The sequence below is a fragment of the Adiantum capillus-veneris genome, chromosome 13 (assembly GCF_014529385.1).
Source record: "Adiantum capillus-veneris isolate H3 chromosome 13, ASM1452938v2, whole genome shotgun sequence".
Classification (NCBI taxonomy): Eukaryota; Viridiplantae; Streptophyta; class Polypodiopsida; order Polypodiales; family Pteridaceae; genus Adiantum; species Adiantum capillus-veneris.
Window position 1 is genome coordinate 20,143,777 of NC_140943.1, and position 18,338 is coordinate 20,162,114.

The following is an 18,338-nucleotide window of genomic DNA, read 5'->3' on the forward strand; positions in this document are numbered from 1 at the left end:
AGAAGGTTCCTTGAGAGCGGGTTTCGGGAGTGGTGTTGTGGTTCTCTGCCACTCCGTCTGTACCTCTTCCAAAGAGGTCTGGTTCATATATTTTGCCATTTTCGGGTCCTTGGCAAAATTGAGCATCATCTTTGTTGCATTGCCGATCAACTGGCGACACTCCATCTCTCGCCGCTCCGCCCAAGTAGGCCAAGGCGGGCCATACTCTCTGTCTGAATCTTCGTTGTGATCCCAGCCCGCATATCCAGATGCAGAGGGAGTCGACTGATCATTGCCTGAAGCCATAGGTGCCGCGGGAAAAAAATTCGGGGATCGGATTTCCCGTAGAAGAGAAATCGGCCGTGCTCTGATACCACTGTAACAAACTTGGACACTCCAAGTGAAGAATCAACCGCGACAGCACCAAATAACCACTTCAAAACAATTCACAGATCACAATAGATTTGCACTGGCCCGGCGGAGTTCCGTGCCTAGAGATATTGGCCCCAAAGACTGGCGCCCCTTTCGGTATTTCTTTTTGTATTAATCAATCATCAAAGTACAAGAGAGCGGTTAGGGTTTCACTCTCAGACTCTGCGTCCAGATGCTCTGAGAAGTGAGGCCCTCACCACTAATTTAAAGGTTACAAGGGATGCCCAAAAGCAGAGCCCCAAAAGCTTTTAAAATCAAAAGCATCAGTTCTCTCTCTCTCTTAGAGAGTCTTTTCTTTTTTTTTTAATAAAAGAAAAAAGCAAAAGCAAAATTCGCGTCGCTCATCATTTTATAAATTTTTTTTTTAATAAATTTATTTAATAATCCGCCTCCGCGATTTCCGGAATTTAGGGTTTTTGGCAAAAATTAGAGTTTGCAAGAATTTTAGGGTTTCTGGCAGAAATTAGGGTTTTTGCTGTCCGCCACGTCATCACTTTGTGACACCAGTCTCTTTAAGAGTTGGTCTTTTCTTCAAGAATGACTTCTTTGCTTCCATGGAGGGAAAACGGATGATGAGTGCTCTTTCTATTGAGGTTTCTCCACTGCTTCCATTTTTCTTTATGTTGCCCACTCTCCATGCCCTTGTGTGCGTCGGCTCATGAATCCCCATCAAGGCTGTGAGTTCTTTTACTTCTTCGTCCACATTGCCTTTGTCTTTAAGCCCGCAAATTCTCACATGTAAAGCGCGCACCCTTCTCCTTTGCTCCTTCTCTAGTGTCTGATTAATGATGTTGTTGGGTGTGGGCGTGGGCGTTATCTCCTTGCCTTTTCCTTTCTTGGCCACCTTGATCCATTTCTCGGCTTTGTCCGCCTTCTGTTGAGTTTTGGTAAGAACATCCACCCAAGAAGTCGTCATTTTTTTATGCTGCTCTTCTCCTTCTTTGATGGCCCGTACTTGCTCCTTGATCGTGTTGATTTCTTCGATTACTGAGGGTTGCAGTTCGCCCTCTTCCAGTGTGTTTCTTGATCGTGCTTCGGCGAGCTCTTTCTTGAGTGACGCGATGTCTTCCTCTTGGGTTGTCACTCGGTCTTCCAGCGTGCTTATCTTGCTCTCTTGGATCAGCACGCGTCCTTCGAGTATGTTTATTGTGCCCCAGAGGTTGCGGTTCATCTTGGTCATGATCTCCGTCATCTCCTCTTTGCATTTTTGAATGGCATCCTCTAGGGGGTCGGCTTTATCGTTCATCTTCCTCATGCTTGATCGCCGTCCGCAAGGGAGTTAGGTGTACGTGTGCAGCCACCCTAGCAACGGACGCGACGGTTGGGAGTCACTGGATGTACGTGTGCACCGACACTGGCGGTGATCGCGACGGTGTGGCCAGGTGCCCTCAATATGCTCAGTTGTGTGTGCGTGCGTGTGTCTCGAAAACAAAAGTGACGGAGGGGGGGGGGGGGGGGGGGTGGAGGGGGGAGGGGGAGGGGAGGTAAAGTATGTTAGAAATGAAATGAAATGTTATCTTAAAGTCTTCAAAAGGCCATAATGACCTATGAGGCCCAAAAGTTGCAAAGTTTTGGGGGCGGGGTTACAAAAGAAAAAAAAAAAAGAGGGCCTTTGATATGATTCCACGTAGTGCCTTCTCATAGATTCGTGAAACCACAAGCATAAACTCACTTGGCACTTGGAATTCTTCCACCCTTCTCCACAAATTATAACGTGGAATCATATCAAAGGCCCTCTTAAAATCCACAAAGAAACCGCACACTATAGTGCTCAGCTTTTGGTCACATCCGAACTTGCTTCCCTCACATTTTTAGCCATAATTTGGACCTACACACTTTCCTCTCCCAGCCACAATGTGGGCTCTCCATTGTGACTCTCATCACCACAACTTTGGAGCATCGAGAGTCACTCATCAGCCACACACATAGAACATCACATGTAACTTTGTTCTCATAGGTTAAATTTACCTCCGAGGACGATAATAAAATCTCTCTGACCCCCTCCCCCGCTCGGATCCGCCTACCATTATTATATCTCCCATTGTATCAGCCCACCCATTGTACCATTGTATCAGCTCTCATTCCCCCATCCCCTTTTTTTAGTTGTACTCAGACATTGTACTAGATTCACCACTTGTAACTTTTTTTTGTCTCATAGGTCACTTTGGCCTTCTGTAGACGTTAATATATCATTTCATTTTATCTCTCTCTCTCTCTCTCTGTCTCTCTCTCTCTCACATCCGAAATGTACAAGCAAAAAGTAGGCAGCTCGAAGAAGGCGAAATTCAGCCATCCATGATGGAAGAATTGAATACGATGAGAGAAGGAATACTGGTTATGAAGAAAGGTGAGGAGAAGAAGTCATGGGCCGCAATCATCTCCGCAACACAAAAGAAAGTAGAGGAGGCCGAAAAATGGATTGAGGTTGCCAAGAAAGGGAAAGGTAAGGAAGTTCCTTGTACACCCGTTCTTATTAACATGACCCTCGAAGAGGAACAAAGGAGGATGCGGGCTCTACATCTGAGGGTAACCGGTTTCAAAGACAAACAATTGAAAAGAGGTCACAATCCTCTCATCCATGATGGGGGTCGACATGCCTTCACACACAAAGGCATGGAGAGTGGGCAAGAAGAGTGATGGCCCCGGAGAATCTTCAAAAGGGAGAGCTCTCATACTACGCTTTCCCTTCTTGGAAGAGGAGGAGGAATTCTTGAGAAAGAGGTCTACTCTCAAGAAGGCATGTGTTTTCCTGGGTGATGATCTCAGTGTCTCACTGCTTGCGCATATAAGAGAGCTAATGCCAAAGATTACGGCGGCAAGGGAGAAGGAAAAGTTTGCCTTTTACAGAGATGGTTGGGTGGTGATTGTAGAGCGGCGCTCTACATGACGGTGTGAGACCTATGGGACAACCCTGAATATGGCTACTTGGAATTGTAATGGATCTATGAGGTTGGACGTTGGTGCCTTTGAGGACAATTTCATATATAGTGACTTTGTTTTCTTCTCAAAGACTCATGAGGCCCCTTGACAGCTTATGCCACATGTGGTGGGATACAGATGACAGATGGCCCACAGGACAGTTGCGAGATCTGAGCATGGGAGGAGAGGTAGGAGTGCTATTTAGGAAGGAGTTAAAGCCACTACTACATATTGTACGGAGAGATGATCATGCTAGATATATGTGGGTGAGGCTGAGACCTGACACATGCCGATTTCTATACATTGCCATATGTTACTTGCTCCCAGTACGTCAGTATATGCTCTATCCAGAGGACAATCACCTTTCTCTATACTAGATGATGATATATGGGAGTTTTCTAGGGATGGTGACGTCATCCTCCTATGAGACTTCAATGCTCGAACGGGCAACTCTCAGACAGTCTTCTACGACTCTTCAGATGAGATGCTTAGAGAGCTGGATGTGGGTGAGTTGGGGCTTGACAGATGCTCACATGGCAGAGAGCAGACGGAGTATGGGAGATACTTTACGGAGATGACGACTACACATGGGTTAGCCATACTTAATATGGCTTACAACGATTTCCTGGAGCAACAGGTTTCACATGCTTTTCACACAGACACGGGGCCAGTAATAGTGGACTATGTTACGGCACAGTCGAGCTTTATTCCTTATATTCAGGATTTCATAGTGGGAGCCAGACCAGTGGGTGTAGCAGTGGATCATGCACTTTTAACATTGTCTGTTTCATTTCAGTATCGTACAACCTAGACATCAGGAGGCAGGTCACATACCCGTTATACATTTACACCAGAGACTGACTCTGTTTATATAGAGGAGATCTATAGCGGTCTATGCAAAGCTGGTCTTGGCCTCTCAGTGGAGGAGTGCACCACTTTACTGACCGAGACACTGCATGGTGTAGCATCAGAGGCATACCCACACACTCAGCCGGGTTGGAGGCGATATTCTGGGAGCATGCCCCAGAATAGTTGGTATGATGAGGAGTGTAGAGAGATGAGAGCCCAGCTTCAGAGAGATCTTTTTTTAGGAGTTATCACTTACAGACAATTTCGGATCGCTTCCCGACGCCTTGTGCGACGGAAGAAACGAGCTTACTTGGCCAAGTTGGAGTGAGACTTGTATTAGTTGTTCTTGAGTAGAGACTTAGGAGAGGCATGGCGATTCTTTCATGAGCACTCCCCTCCCCCAGTGATTACTTCTCTTGATGTGTGGGGCCAGTATGCGACATCGTTATATACAGTTCCTGGACAGGAATGACCCCCTTCCAGATCCTACAGAGCCATGCCCACCTACATTTACACCAGAGACTTGACTCGGTTTATATAGAGGAGATCTATAGCGGTCTATGCAAAGCTGGTCTTAGTGGAGGAGTGCACCACTTTACTGACTGAGACACTGCATGGTGCAGCATCAGAGGCATACCCACACACTCAGCAAGGTCGGAGGCGATAATTCTGGGAGCATGCCCCAAAATAGTTGGTATGATGAGGAGTGCAGAGAGATGAGAGCCCAACTTGAGAGAGATCTTTTATTAGGATTCATCACTTACAGACAATTTCGGATTGCTTCCCGGCGCCTTGTGCGATGGAAGAAACGAGCTTACTTGGCCGAGATGGAGCGAGACTTGTATCAGCTGTTCTTGAGTAGAGACTCTGGAGAGGCATTGCGATTCTTTCATGAGCACTCCCCTCCCCTAGTGATTACTTCTCCTGATATGTGGGGCCATTATGCCTCATCGTTACATACGGTTCCTCGACAGGACCCTTCCAGATCCTATAGAGCCGTGCCCACCTACCAACATCTTCTTTACCACTGAGATGGTAAAGAGAGCCATTGACAAGATGAGGACCAGTAGGGCATATGATCATGATGGTCTAGTAGAAGAGTACTTTACACATGCTAGAGATATGTTGGTAGAGGTTCTTGCAGTGTTGTTCAATCGTGCCATGTGTGAGGGATTACCTGAGACTTGGAGGTTGTCTACTATTGTGCGTATCTTCAAAGCATGTGATCCTACAAAGCCTGGGAATTACTGCACTATTAGGGTTGGGCACACAATGGCACGGTTGTATGCATCCATTCTTGAGAAGCATTTGAGTAATTGGGCAGAGGGTGAGGGTGTACGAGCTAAGGGCCAGGCCGGTTTCTGGAGGGGTTTCTCCACTCTTGATCATGTGCTTTGATTATTCTGAGAATCAAGTAATGTTTTCTTTGAAAAGCAAATACAGCATAGACTATGATATTTGGTACTCTTGTCTACAGGTATTTGTTCAAATACATCCACATCCTTTGAGATGATTTACATCGAAATTTTGAGTTTGATTTGTGTTTTTGAATTTGCAGATTTGGTATGTCAGTCTGGACCTGGATCTTGGCCCGCTGAAGTATATGCAAAGGCAGCTGTCTATCCCATGGCAAACACAGCAGCTCAGGTTCTGTTTGGTATATGTTGGTTTATGTCGTCGAAAGTTCCGCAATGCATTTATTTCAAATGATTGAATTGTTGGTAGCAGTTTCAGCGCATAGAGATTTGTGATGTTTCTTTGTTCTGCAGGATATTTTTCCTCACATTCCAGGAGACACAGATTACCGAATCTTTTCTGAAGATTATGGGGATATTCCAGGACTAGATATTATACTACTACTGGAGGGTTATTTTTATCACACACCCTATGATGAACCAGAAAGAGTAATGTAAGCTCAACCTATTGTGTGACCTAGTCCCTTGTCCTGGTAGTGGTGCATTGATATTGAACATTCTCCTGCCTCTGATTCTGATACATGTGCCTGACAGTCCAGGGAGCATGCAGATCCGTGGGGAGAATCTTATGAGCTTGTTGAGAGCTTTCTCAAGCTCTTCCAAGTTGTTGAATGCCAGAGACCGGGCGGCCTTACAAGATAAGCAAACTTCAGAGAGGGAGAAGCGGCCCATTTTCTTTGATTTTTTGGGCTGGTTTATGGTGAGATCTGTGTTTTCTTCATTATGATCAAAATCTTGAAGTACATTCTCTTGATGGTTATGTGTTGTTTTCAGATTTCCTATTCTTTTAAAACAGCTGTGGTTTTGCACACAATCCCGCTTGGATTTCTGCTATTTGTGTCAAGCCTAGCGAGTTACAAATCTTCTGGGATCCATTATTTTTCGGAAAGGATTCTTTTTATAGTCAAAGGTAATACACTGATTTGGTTGTGAATGTAACAATACGTTTTTTCCCCCCAGAAACAGATCCTTTCATTAGTTAACAAACCTGCCCAGTGGGCTCCAAACTGCCTCTGTAACAGAGGGCTACATCAGCAAATGGGGAGACTCTTCCAATGAAAAACAAATATGTTCAAAGATCGCTAAATCAGGAGATAGGTGGGAGGAACAGCCACACTGGTGGTTGGTACTGCCATCGGGGCACGCCCTGAACCATGGTGAAGAAAGGTCCAGGCCGCCACAATCTCAGAAAAGCCTCCTGGCACTCCCGCATGTGGTCAGAGCTACCTTGGAAACGCTCAAACTGGCCCCTGAGTGTGTGGACTAGCTCTAGCCAGAAGTGAGGAACAGTCTCTGGTGGTGGGACAAGGCGAGCCTCGAAGATGCGAAAGCAACGGGCTGTCCAAATGAACCAAAGTATCAGGCAGCAGAGGGCTCCCAACACCTCTCTCTATCACTGCTTCCCTTCTGAGGGATGATCTCTGTGGCCGGCTGAAGTGTAGGCCTGCCATCCTGTATCACAATCATCCTCCTGACTGAAGCCATCTCGAACGGAAGTGCTGGGCCCATAAGGGTGGACCAGGCAGCAACACCCCAAGTGTACTGTCAGGCTGTAGAAAGTGCAGACATCAATCGCAAGATGCGAAGTCACACCTATTGTGCCATGGGACAATCCCACAGACAATGTCACTGGGTCTCAAGTGAATGGCCACAAGCTGCGCATGCTGCCGAGAGGTCACTGTGTACCAGCCAACTCTCAATTGCAGTAGCCTTGTGTGCCACTAACCACTGAAATAAGGTCACTCTCCTCGGCTGTCGGCTGTCCCACAACCACTCCCAAAGATCAGCAGGGTAAGGATCAATGACACAGGTCCTCCCACAGATGCCGATTACTCGGATCCTTTGAAAGCAGCACTCGGCTACCTCTGGTGCCTTGCTAGAGATGCTGTGGAGTCTGCCCTCTCCCTGTATCTAGAAGAAACTGCAAGACCCTGTGGTTGTACATGCTCTGGCTCAGATGAGGACCTACAGTCGCGTGAAGGCCCCCATCCAGTGGGGTGTTGCCGACTCCGGAGGGTGTGCCACTCTGCAGGGATAGCCTTTGTAATGTCCTGGCACATGCTCTGCGCTCCACTCATGCCACGTAGCTGAATGCCGTGCATCTCCTCGGGAAGAACCGAGAACTGCCGCCAGTCGCCAAAGTATGGGCGGGACCCGTTGCCATGGATCCCCAAGCGATGTGAGGCCTACTACCAACCAAGTGACCTCGTTGTGTACTGACCATGGGGTTCCAATCAAGTGGCTGCCTCAACCGCTCCTCAATGTATGTGGGTTGATGTTGCTCAAGGCCTTCCCTGCAGCTGCTCCCAGCTCCCAGGCTCGAAGCAAGCTCATCACAAACCGATCCTCCCACCTCCTGCTTAGGCATACTCTACGCAACTTTGTAAAGATCCAACGGGTGAAAGGCCTCCATGGGCCGCCTGTCTGAGGGACGTGGGCCCGAATCTTGTAAAGCAATAACTCCTTCCGGGGCACCGTCCTTGGGAGAAGACTTCTGACCACCAACTTCCCAAGGAGGGCTGTGCTCTGCCGTGCTGGGTCTATGATCCCCAACCCTCTCTGAGAGCAAGGTAAGTAATGACCTGCCAAGAAACCTTGGCCCGAGTTGTCTGTGTGTCGTATCTTGTCCACAAGTAGTTCGTGGTTAGCCGCTCCAGCTGACAAATGCAAGAACTTTAAAAGATCCAGAAAGATGTGATGCACCACATAGCAACAACACCTGGTTGACCACTACAACCCTGCCAGTAAGAAAAATCCGGGCTGAACTCCAATGAAGTAGCTTCCTCTTGATGGAGAGGAGAAGGGGGGCTATCTGTTGCTCTGGTGAGAGATGCAAACCAACCTGGCAGCCAAGGTATCGTACAGGAGTACTTGAAGGGATCCACTGAAAGCCCTTGCCAGCTGACCACAGGAGCATTGCCAGAAAGCCACTTTCCACAAAATTCTCTTCTTGGAGACGAGCTAATGTTGATGCCTACTAGAAGGTGAAGATGTTGTCAAGGATATTGCGCTCCCTGACAAAACCAGTCTGTGTCTCATGGAATATCTCTCCAGAAGCAGTTGAATTCTCAAACTCAGAGCCTTGGCTAGGATTTTGTAGGCTGAGTTGAGAATGGTGATGGGTCACCACTGTTGGATTTCATCCAAGGAGCCACCCTCCTTGGGGATAAGATAGATTAATCCCTCACTCATGCTGTGAGTCATCTCGCTAGTGTGCAAAATGTGCTGGTTGTCACGAAACGGGAGCGTACACGAGCATTTAGAAATCTGAAAAATAAAATACTTTGCAAAAGTGAGAGAAGGGAGAAGATCGACACAGTATTGGGGACCAGAAGATGGGCTGGTCCCTCCCCCGTCAAGAGTATTCTTTATTCAGGGAGAATTCTTATACAAGCACGAGAACCCGAGGAAACCCCTCCGTTCTGTAATCTTAGACCCGAAGGTCGTGCTTTCCCGTAAAGGGCTTGGGCACAAGGCCGTTCCTTCCCGTAAGGGACTTAGGCGCGAAGCCGTACTTTCTCGTAATGGACTTAGGCGTGAAGCCGTACTTCTCGTGAGGGGCTTTCCCGTAAGATGGGAGATTCCTGCAAAACAAACCACGCAAAGCAATAATTCTCAATGCGTACCAACACCTTATACCTGTCGCTCCTTGCTCGGAAAAGCGACCTCCGTACTCAATCGTCACACGAACACTTCCGTCGCCAACACTTGCTCCAGAATCCCAGCGCTAGCTCCTTCTGTTGCTTCGGGCGCGTGCATAAAACTGGAATGCTGGCTGCTACTTTATAGGGCCTGGCACCCGGCAGGAATAGAGCCGAAAAGCAAGATTCTGGCGCCCCTAGAGAGAGGAGAGAGAGAGATCGTTGAATCTGCGTTTTCTAGAGAGAGGAGAGAGAGAGATCGCTGATTTTCAGCCTGCGTAGCTTATTAGCGCTGGATTTTTTTAGAGAGCCTTGCTTTATTTTATTAATAAAAGGGTTGGTCACCTAAAAGTGACCGGCCACTTTATAAAATAAAGTGTGAACCTGTTGAAACTTTAAAAACTCACTCAGTTAGTGAAAACAATGCTACACGAACACATTTCAGGCGTCCCTGGGTGCAGAACACGGCGCAGATGCAATGCAAACACAGACTCCTCGCGGGAAAGCATCTGCCCTCCCGCGAATGTTTCTGCTTTTCGTAAAAAGCTTCATTGAACCCATCTTTATTCTTGTGCTTGCGTTCTTACGCGTATTTTCTTACTCAGTTCGGATTTCCTCCTTAGCCTACGGAATGCCCCCTTTCTGATGCATCCGTCACCCATCCTGTGACGTATCAGAGGCACTCGTAACCCGGCCTTTTCCACCGAACTTACGGAAACTCCTTTGCGATGTTTACCGTCACCCATCAAATGACACATCAGAGTTGTCCGTTCTTGATGGCAGTTCTTGTAGCTACAATCTTTTAACAGTTCTTAGTGCACACAATAAATATCCTAAAAAAGAGATTAATCATTAAAAATAAGAAAATAGTCCAATTAGCAACATCCCTCTTGCTTCTAAACAGTTGAGCTCAACTGTAGTGCTTGGACATATACCTCCAGTATCTCGGGATAAGCTGCTAATTCCTCCTGCGTCATTTACTGAGCATCAAAATTCGAATAGTTCTTAAACTTGACCAAATACTTCCATGTTATTTTTCCGGACTTGAGAGGCCGCTCCTGATGACTTACTATCTGCTCTGGTTGGAGTATTTCTTCTGTTTCCTCAACCTCAGGATGTTCCTCAGGACTAGGCTGGCTCGGAGGCGGTCCCACATACGGCCGGAGTAAACTGACATGGAAAGCATTATGGATCCTCCAATTAGACGGTAGCTCTAATCGGAAGGTGACATCATTCACTCCCTCAGTGATCTTAAACGGCCCATAATAACGGGTAGAAAGTTTTACCACCTTCCCCTTATGAGACGCTTGTTTCTTAAGTCTTGCCTTCTCAAACTTGAGTAAGACTAACTGTCCGACTGTTAAGTCTAGATTCCTCCTGTGCTTGTCTGCAGCTTTTTTATGCTTTTCCTGAGAGCGTAGAATAGCTCTCCTAACTTGCCCGTAGGCTGTGTCCAAATCCCGGACAAATTCATCTACTGCAAAGATCTTATCCTTAGTTAAAAGGATCGGTGGAAGCAAAGGCTTACCATAGAGAATCTCAAAAGGTGCTTTCCCCGTCGATGAGTGTATGGTATTGTTATACGCATACTCGACAAGAGGCAAATATTTCTCCCAGTTAGATTGCCGGTCTGACACATAAGCTTTTAACATATCCAATAGTGTGGAATTGGCTATCTCACTTTGCCCGTCCGTTTGAGGATGGTAGGTAGATGAAAAATTCAGCTTCGTACCAAGATTATCCATCAAGGCACGCCAAAAATTTCCTGTCATGCGAGGATCTCGATCACTCACAATAGACTTAGGCATTCCATGATGCTTAAAGATCTGTGCCAGAAAGACCCTAGCCATATGATCTGCTTTGATCGTTCTCTTGACCGGTATAAAGTGTGCTTGCTTGCTAAACCTGTCCACAATGGTCCAGATCCTGTCATTTCCAGTCTGAGTTCTAGGGAGGTCCATGATGAAGTCCATGGCAATACTTTCCCAAGGTTCATTAGGCACAGGCAATGGTTGTAGCAACCTAGGCGTCTTATGCCGATCATACTTCACTTTTTGGCAAACCAAGCATTCCCTGACATAATTATCAATGTTTGCTTTAAGGCTAGGCCAAAAGAAATATCTTTCCATTGCTAAGGTCGTAGGGAGGATACCCCGATGACCTGCATAAGGCGAAGCGTGTGCTTCATCCATGATCTTCTTTCTTAATGGTTCCGCCACACATATGGCCTGATGGTGGTAGAGATAACCGTCCCGAATGGAATAGGGAAACTCATTCTCTCCACGATGTAGCTTTCCCCAAATGGTGGAGAAATCTGGATCATTCGGATACAAATCTGGTAGTGCTTCTAATTCTTCGTGATACACTGAAGTGATAGCGTTCACCCTTGGCCGCCTAGACAATGCGTCCACGACCACATTCTTACTCCCAGCCGTGTGAAGGATCTGGAAGTGAAACATAGACAAAAAGTTTGCCCATCTCATCTGCTTCTCAGATAGTTTCCTTTGCCTAAGAAAATATCGTAAACTCTGGTGATCAGTCTTGATCACAAAATCCGCTCCTAGAAGATAGTGCTTCCAGTTGGATAAGGCGTGAATCACAACCGTGAGTTCCTTTTCGTAGATTGATGCATGCAACTCTGCATCCTTAAGCCGTCTGCTCCGATGCAATCGCCTGAAGCATCGCAGTGAACCTCAAATGGTTTTCTTAAGTCAGGCACTATCAAAATAGGTCCATGGCTTAGCAAGTACTTGAGCCGATCAAAAGCTCTTTGTTGTCTCGATCCCCATCTAAAAGGAATCTTCTTCTTTGTGAAATCATGAAGTGGTCCTGCTACATGAGCAAATCCTTGGACAAACCTTCGATAATACGAACATAATCCCAGGAAGCTACGTACATCATGTACCGTAGTGGGAATAGGCCAATCCTCTACCCCTCGGATCTTGGCAGGATCCATACTCACTTGATTGTGAGAGACTACATGGCCGAGATAGTGTATATCTGAGAGGAAGAACTTGCTCTTCTTTGCATTCACATGCAACTCATGCTTTCGCAATTCTTGAAACTAAGTCCAAGTGCTTCCGATGTTCCTCTTCTGACTTAGAGAAGATGAGTATGTCGTCAAAGAATACTCCCGTAAAAGCTCGATACGGGCTGAAAATGTGGTCCATCATGTGATTGAACGTCGCAGGAGCATTGGTCAAGCCGAAAGGCATTACCAAAAATTCATATAGTCCAAAGGTTGTGCGGAAAGCAGTCTTATGGACATCCTCAGGGGCGATCCGTATCTGATGATACCCACTCTTTAAGTCTATGCGACTAAAGACACTTGCACCCTGTAACTTATCAAGTATATCATCAATCCGAGGGATCGGAAAGTGATTCTTGATTGTGATCTTGTTTAAAGACCTATAGTCTATGCACATTCGAAACGTGCCATCTTTCTTCTGCACCAGTAGAACTTGCGAGCAGTAGGGTGAAGCACTTGGCCGTACTAACCCTTTCTCTAGAAGTTCGTTGACTTGCTTCAGAATTTCCTCTTGCTGAGCAAGACTCACCCGATAAGGGGGTTGATTGGGAGGCGAGCTACCCGGTATGAGATCTATGCAGTGATCTTCCGGGCGTACCGGAGGGAGTTCATCAGGAAGTGTTTCCGTGAAACAATCTTTGTACTTTTCAATAAATTGAAGACGCCTAATTTCCAGACTAGAGAGAGAGTCCCTACTAGTTTTATCCTTCTCACGTGCAAAAATCAAGTAAGCAGAAACACACTTCTTCATTTCTTTCTTAATGGAGATATGGCTTACAATTGGGAACTGCCAATCTCCTTCATCAGCATGAATCTTTATTTTCTTACCCCCATGATCAGAAGTGAGGGTCTTTTCCACATAATCGGGAATAGGTGTCATGTGGAAGTGCCATGGCATACCCAAGATGATATCACATCCCTCGATGGGTGCCATCAAAAATGATTCGCGGTCCTTGTACTCCCCAATCCGAAGATTGAGATGTCCTTGCACAGGAGTTGCATTGGTTGTCAACCCCTCGAATTTAGATCCGGATGTAACCGGTGTGCCAAGCTGAGCCGGTGTGAGGCACAATCGTTCCGCAGTATCCAAGGAGATGAAGTTATCCGTGGATCGTGGATCATAAAGAATCAGTACTCGTTGGTTGTTCAAAGACCCCCAGCCCTTCAGAGGTTGACGCTTCCCTTTCTCCGTTTCTGTGTTTCCTTGAACATCTGGAATTGAGTTCGAGCTTGGTGGTGTGGGTTCCTTCCTTGCTTTCTCTTGCCTCGTAGAAGCTTGTTCTTGCCGTTGCTGCTTTAGCGGGCAATCCGGTTTCATATGTCCTTTCTCGCCACAGTAGAAGCATCTTCCTTCCTCTTTGAAAGTTTGAAGTTGAGTAGGAGAAAGATACTTAGTTCGCTTGCCATTGCCCTCTGGCTTCTTAGAATGATCATAGTCCCTAGATGGAGGACGTTTTCTTTCTTGCCCCCCTTGGTCATCGTAGACCCCTCTTTGTCTTGCACGGTAAGTGCTATGCTCCATTTTTCTAGGCGTCCCAGTTGAGTGCAAATCCTCAGCAATGATTGCTGACTCCATCATCCTCTGATGAGTATCATGCGGATACACTTTCATACTCTTTCGAAGCTGCGGTTGAAGACTCGCTTCGAACTTTCGTTTCTTTTCCTCGTCGGCAATCTTCATGAAGGGAGTGGCCTTCAGAAGAACCGACCAATACTTGTCCACATAGGTCGTTACTCTTTCATGTTTCTTCTGGGCAAGCCAGTCCCATTCCTTCTGTATGTCCTGCTCGAAGTCAGGTGGAAGAAAGTGTTCATAAAATTCAGATTTGAAGCTCTCCCAAGTTCTGGCCTAAGAACCTTCCAGAATCTTGGCTAACCACCAATTACTTGCCGTTTCCTTGAGGTGCATCCCCACATGGCGTAATTTGGATCTTTCTGTGAAGTGCCCAGTGGTAAAGGCGACTTCAAACTGTCGGATGAAGGATAGTGCTTTGGAGATGTCTCTCCGTCCGTTGTAGGTTTCGAACTTGATGTCCTTGTCGCCCGATTTGAAGACTCTCATGCGATGTTGGGACTTGCGACCATGCTTCTTGAATTGAGGCTTGTCTTTAGGTTGATGTAGGGTAGTCGTAGTAGCGGCTTCCTTCTTTTGACGAGATGATTGAGAAGTAGAAGTATAATCAGGAGAGTAGGATGGAGATGAGATAGAGATGTCCTTGCTCTCGTCTAGCAAAGAGAGTGCTTTTTCCTGGCCTTTCCTTGGAGTAGGCCGTTCATTCCGATCCGAAGATCCTTTGTGCACCTCGGCACGTTCTTCTTCTCTTTCCTCCTGTGGTCTCACGCCAACAGTGTGGTCTGGATGCCTGGCTGCATCGGTTCCATTTGTTTTCTTCATTCCGCCCAAGAGCTTTTGGACATCTGGCAATAGTAAGATTTGTTGCAAATCCGCAAGCTGAGCTTGCACTTGTTGAAGCTCCTCTTCAACGCTTCTCACTTGGCCCGACATGGTTGTTCCCGTTCCTCCCGGAATCATCCTTCTTTGCAGAGAAAGAGAGGAGTCCGAGCTTTGATACCACTGTCACAAAACGGGAGCGTACACGAGCACTTAGAAATCTGAAAAATAAATACTTTGCAAAAGTGAGAGAAGGGAGAAGATCGACACAGTATTGGGGACCATAAGATGGGCTGGTCCCCCCCCCGTCAAGAGTATTCTTTATTCAGGGAGAATTCTTATACAAGCACGAGAACCCGAGGAAACCCCTCCGTTCTGTAATCTTAGACCCGAAGGTCGTGCTTTCCCGTAAAGGGCTTGGGCACAAGGCTGTTCCTTCCCGTAAGGGACTTAGGCGCGAAGCCGTACTTTCCCGTAAGGGACTTAGGCGTGAAGCCGTACTTCCCGTGAGGGGCTTTCCCGTAAGATGGGAGATTCCTACAAAACAAACCACACAAAGCAATAATTCTCAATGCGTACCAACACCTTATACGTGTCGCTCCTTGCTCGGAAAAGCGACCTCCGTACTCAGTCGTCACACGAACACTTGCAATTTCCGTCGCCAACACTTCCTCCAAAATCCCAGCGCTAGCTCCTTCTGCGGCTTCGGGTGCGTGTGTAAAACTGGAACGCTTGCTGCTACTCTATAGGGCCTGGCACCCGGCGGGAATAGAGCCGAAAAGCAAGATCCTGGCGCCCCTAGAGAGAGGAGAGAGAGAGAGATCGCTGAATCTGCGTTTTCTAGAGAGAGGAGAGAGAGAGATCGCTGATTTTCAGCCTGCGTAGCTTATTAGCGTTGGATTTTTTCTTTATTTTATTAATAAAAGGGCTGGCCACTTAAAAGTGACCGGCCACTTTATAAAATAAAGCGTGAACCTGTTGAAACTTTAAAAACTCACTCAGTTAGTGAAAACAATGCTACACGAACACGTTCCAGGCGTCCCCGGGTGCAGAACACGACACAGATGCAATGCAGACACAAACTCCTCGCGGGAAAGCATCTGCCCTCCCGCGAATGTTCGTGCTTTTCGTAAAAAGCTTCATTGAACCCATATTTATTCTTGTGCTTGCGTTCTTACGCGTATTTTCTTACTCAGTTCGGATTTCCTCCTTAGCCTACGGAATGCCCCCTGTCTGATGCACCCGTCACCCATCCTGTGACGTATCAAAGGCACTCGTAACCCGGCCCTTTCCACCGAACTTACGGAAACTCCTTCGCCATGTTTACCGTCACCCATCAAATGACACATCAGAGTTGTCCGTTCTTGATGGCAGTTCCTGTAGCTACAATCTTTTAACAGTTCTTAGTGCACACAATAAAATATCCTAAAAAAGAGATTAATCATTAAAAATAAGAAAATAGTCCAATTAGCAACATTGGTAGGCGCTAAAAGGTCAAAACAAATCACATACCAGTACTACAAAAAGGAACTAGGAGTCAAACCATCCTCTCTTGGGTAGCTACCCCTTGGAAGTTCCCTGAGGGCTTCCTGTAGCTCCTCTAGCTGTAATGGCCGCTCGGGTCGCTGGCGCATCTCCTGAGTGACTAAACAGGGGGCACTTGTGCCCACACTTGCGTGCTGCATGCCTCTTGATGCTTTGACTGTGGCTGAGCTGAAAGCAACTCTGTGTAAAATTCAGTAGCAACTGCATGCATATCCTCAGGCTTAGTTGCAATGGACCCATCAAGCCTCCTCAACTGCCGAACACTAGTGTGTGCGTGGCAGGGATCCACAATCTAAAAAACGTCTCCAGTGATTTTGTCCCCAACTTGTGTCCTCTGGGATGCCAGTCAATGAAAGGCAAAATCATGACGTTGCTCCTCTATGGTGATCAGCTCCTGTCGAGCCTGTTGCAAGTGCCCCTCTATCCAGGGGCTACCCGGGTGACACTCCTGCATGCTGCGAACTTTCAGGTGCTTACACCGCTGTAAAGTGCTTAGACAATTGAAAGTTTTATAGCACTTGAATGTGCTTGACGTCACCTGAGAGACTCACAGCTCTTGAAAGTGATTAGAGTACTTCAAAGTGCTCGGACCACTACCAAGTGCATGAGGCCTGATAACACTTAGAGAATTTCCATACACTTTATACCAGTTTGAAGAACTTCAAAGTTCTTGAGAGTACTTGGTAGTGCTTCAAAAATGTCAACGTGCTCCAAAGTGTTTCAAAGTGCCTCAAAGTACTTCAAAGTGCTTCAAAAGTCTTCCAAGTGCTTGAGATTTCTAGCTAATGCTTCTCTTTGTGAACATTTCCAAGCACTTTACATCGCTTCGAAGTACTTGAAAGTGCTTCTCATCATGAGCATGTCCAGGCTCTCTAAACCACTTTGAAGTACCTGTAGGTACTTGAAAGTGTTTCAAAGTGCTTCAAAATTCTTCCAAGTGCTTGAGATTACTTGAAAAAATTTCTCTTTAAGAGCATCTCCAAGCAGTTCACACCACTTTGAAGTACTTCAAAGTGATTCGCTGAAAGGACGCAATGCCTGGTCAGAGTCGCCTCTCCTGCTCCCTGGTCGCAACCAATCGCGCTACAGACTCCTGAAGAAAGAAACGGCCAGCTCGCTCAGGCCATTGGCCGTAGGAGCTGGGTCCCCTTGCATGGCCAAGCTATCTATGCACAGTGTCACACACTGCTCTCTGAGCTGTGTATCTAACAAAATCCTATTTGCGATGCGAAGTATGACACTGCCACTCCTCTGACTGTCTGTCACTGTGAGAATCGCTGGCGCATGATCTGAAAAGGTGGTCCCTGGTAGTATGCCAATTGCGCCACCCATGTCACAAATGTGGTCACTAGCATAGAAGCAATCTATCCTATATAGATTCACGCTTCCCACTCTACAATCAGACCGTGAGAAGGAAAGTGTGTTAGAGGGCCGTGCAAAGCCTGCATGCTGCCATACATTTCTAATCCTCAAAGTCATACATAGGCGCTCCCAAGCAGCCAACTCTGTCCCATGGATAGTAGCATGATTGCCTCCAATCTCGTCTGAGGGGTCCTCCAACATGTCGAAGTCCCCCCCAATGGAGGATTGCTCAGCATGGGGCAGAGCCTCCACAAGAAAGCAACCACAACTCAGTTCGTGCACTCGCCTGGTTGGGCGCATAAATGTTCAAGAAGCCTACCCGGTTGTCCCGAAGCTACATGGTGACCACTGAGCCCTGCCTGGCATCACAATGCCTTTGCCCACAATGGCCTGTTGCCATGAATCTGCAATGGTCAACATACTCTCCCTGGATACTGCCAGACCCAAAGGCAACTGACCAAAAGGTCTCATAGCAGCGACACAAAATCTGTCCACAACACCGAATACGGCTCTCGCAAAGATGGTGCTCCTGTAGCATAAGAATATCAATGGGACCACCCATCAAGCATCGTTGCAACTGCTGTCTCAGACGGCCCCGTTGGTGAACAAACTGAGGTCCTCCAAGGCAATGTATGTTCCTTGAGACTATCCTCATGGGCTCAATGGGAGAAAATTGATGCTGCCGCTGTAGCCAGGCGTGCTATCTTCGAGGCTGG

At 47.0% G+C, this 18,338-nt stretch overlaps 1 protein-coding gene across 4 annotated transcripts in view; it reads left to right on the forward strand.

Annotated features, from left to right (window-relative positions):
• Positions 1-18,338, forward strand: part of LOC147443677 (Zn-dependent exopeptidases superfamily protein) — a 179,868-nt gene that overhangs the window by 74,973 nt on the left and 86,557 nt on the right. For all 4 annotated transcript variants that reach the window (XM_086526479.1, XM_086526478.1, XM_086526480.1 and 1 more), the window contains 4 exons: positions 5,738-5,826; positions 5,949-6,088; positions 6,189-6,354; positions 6,429-6,564. In XM_086526479.1, coding sequence (XP_086382605.1) covers positions 5,738-5,826; positions 5,949-6,088; positions 6,189-6,354; positions 6,429-6,564 — 531 coding nt within the window. The remainder of the gene's footprint in view (positions 1-5,737; positions 5,827-5,948; positions 6,089-6,188; positions 6,355-6,428; positions 6,565-18,338) is intronic.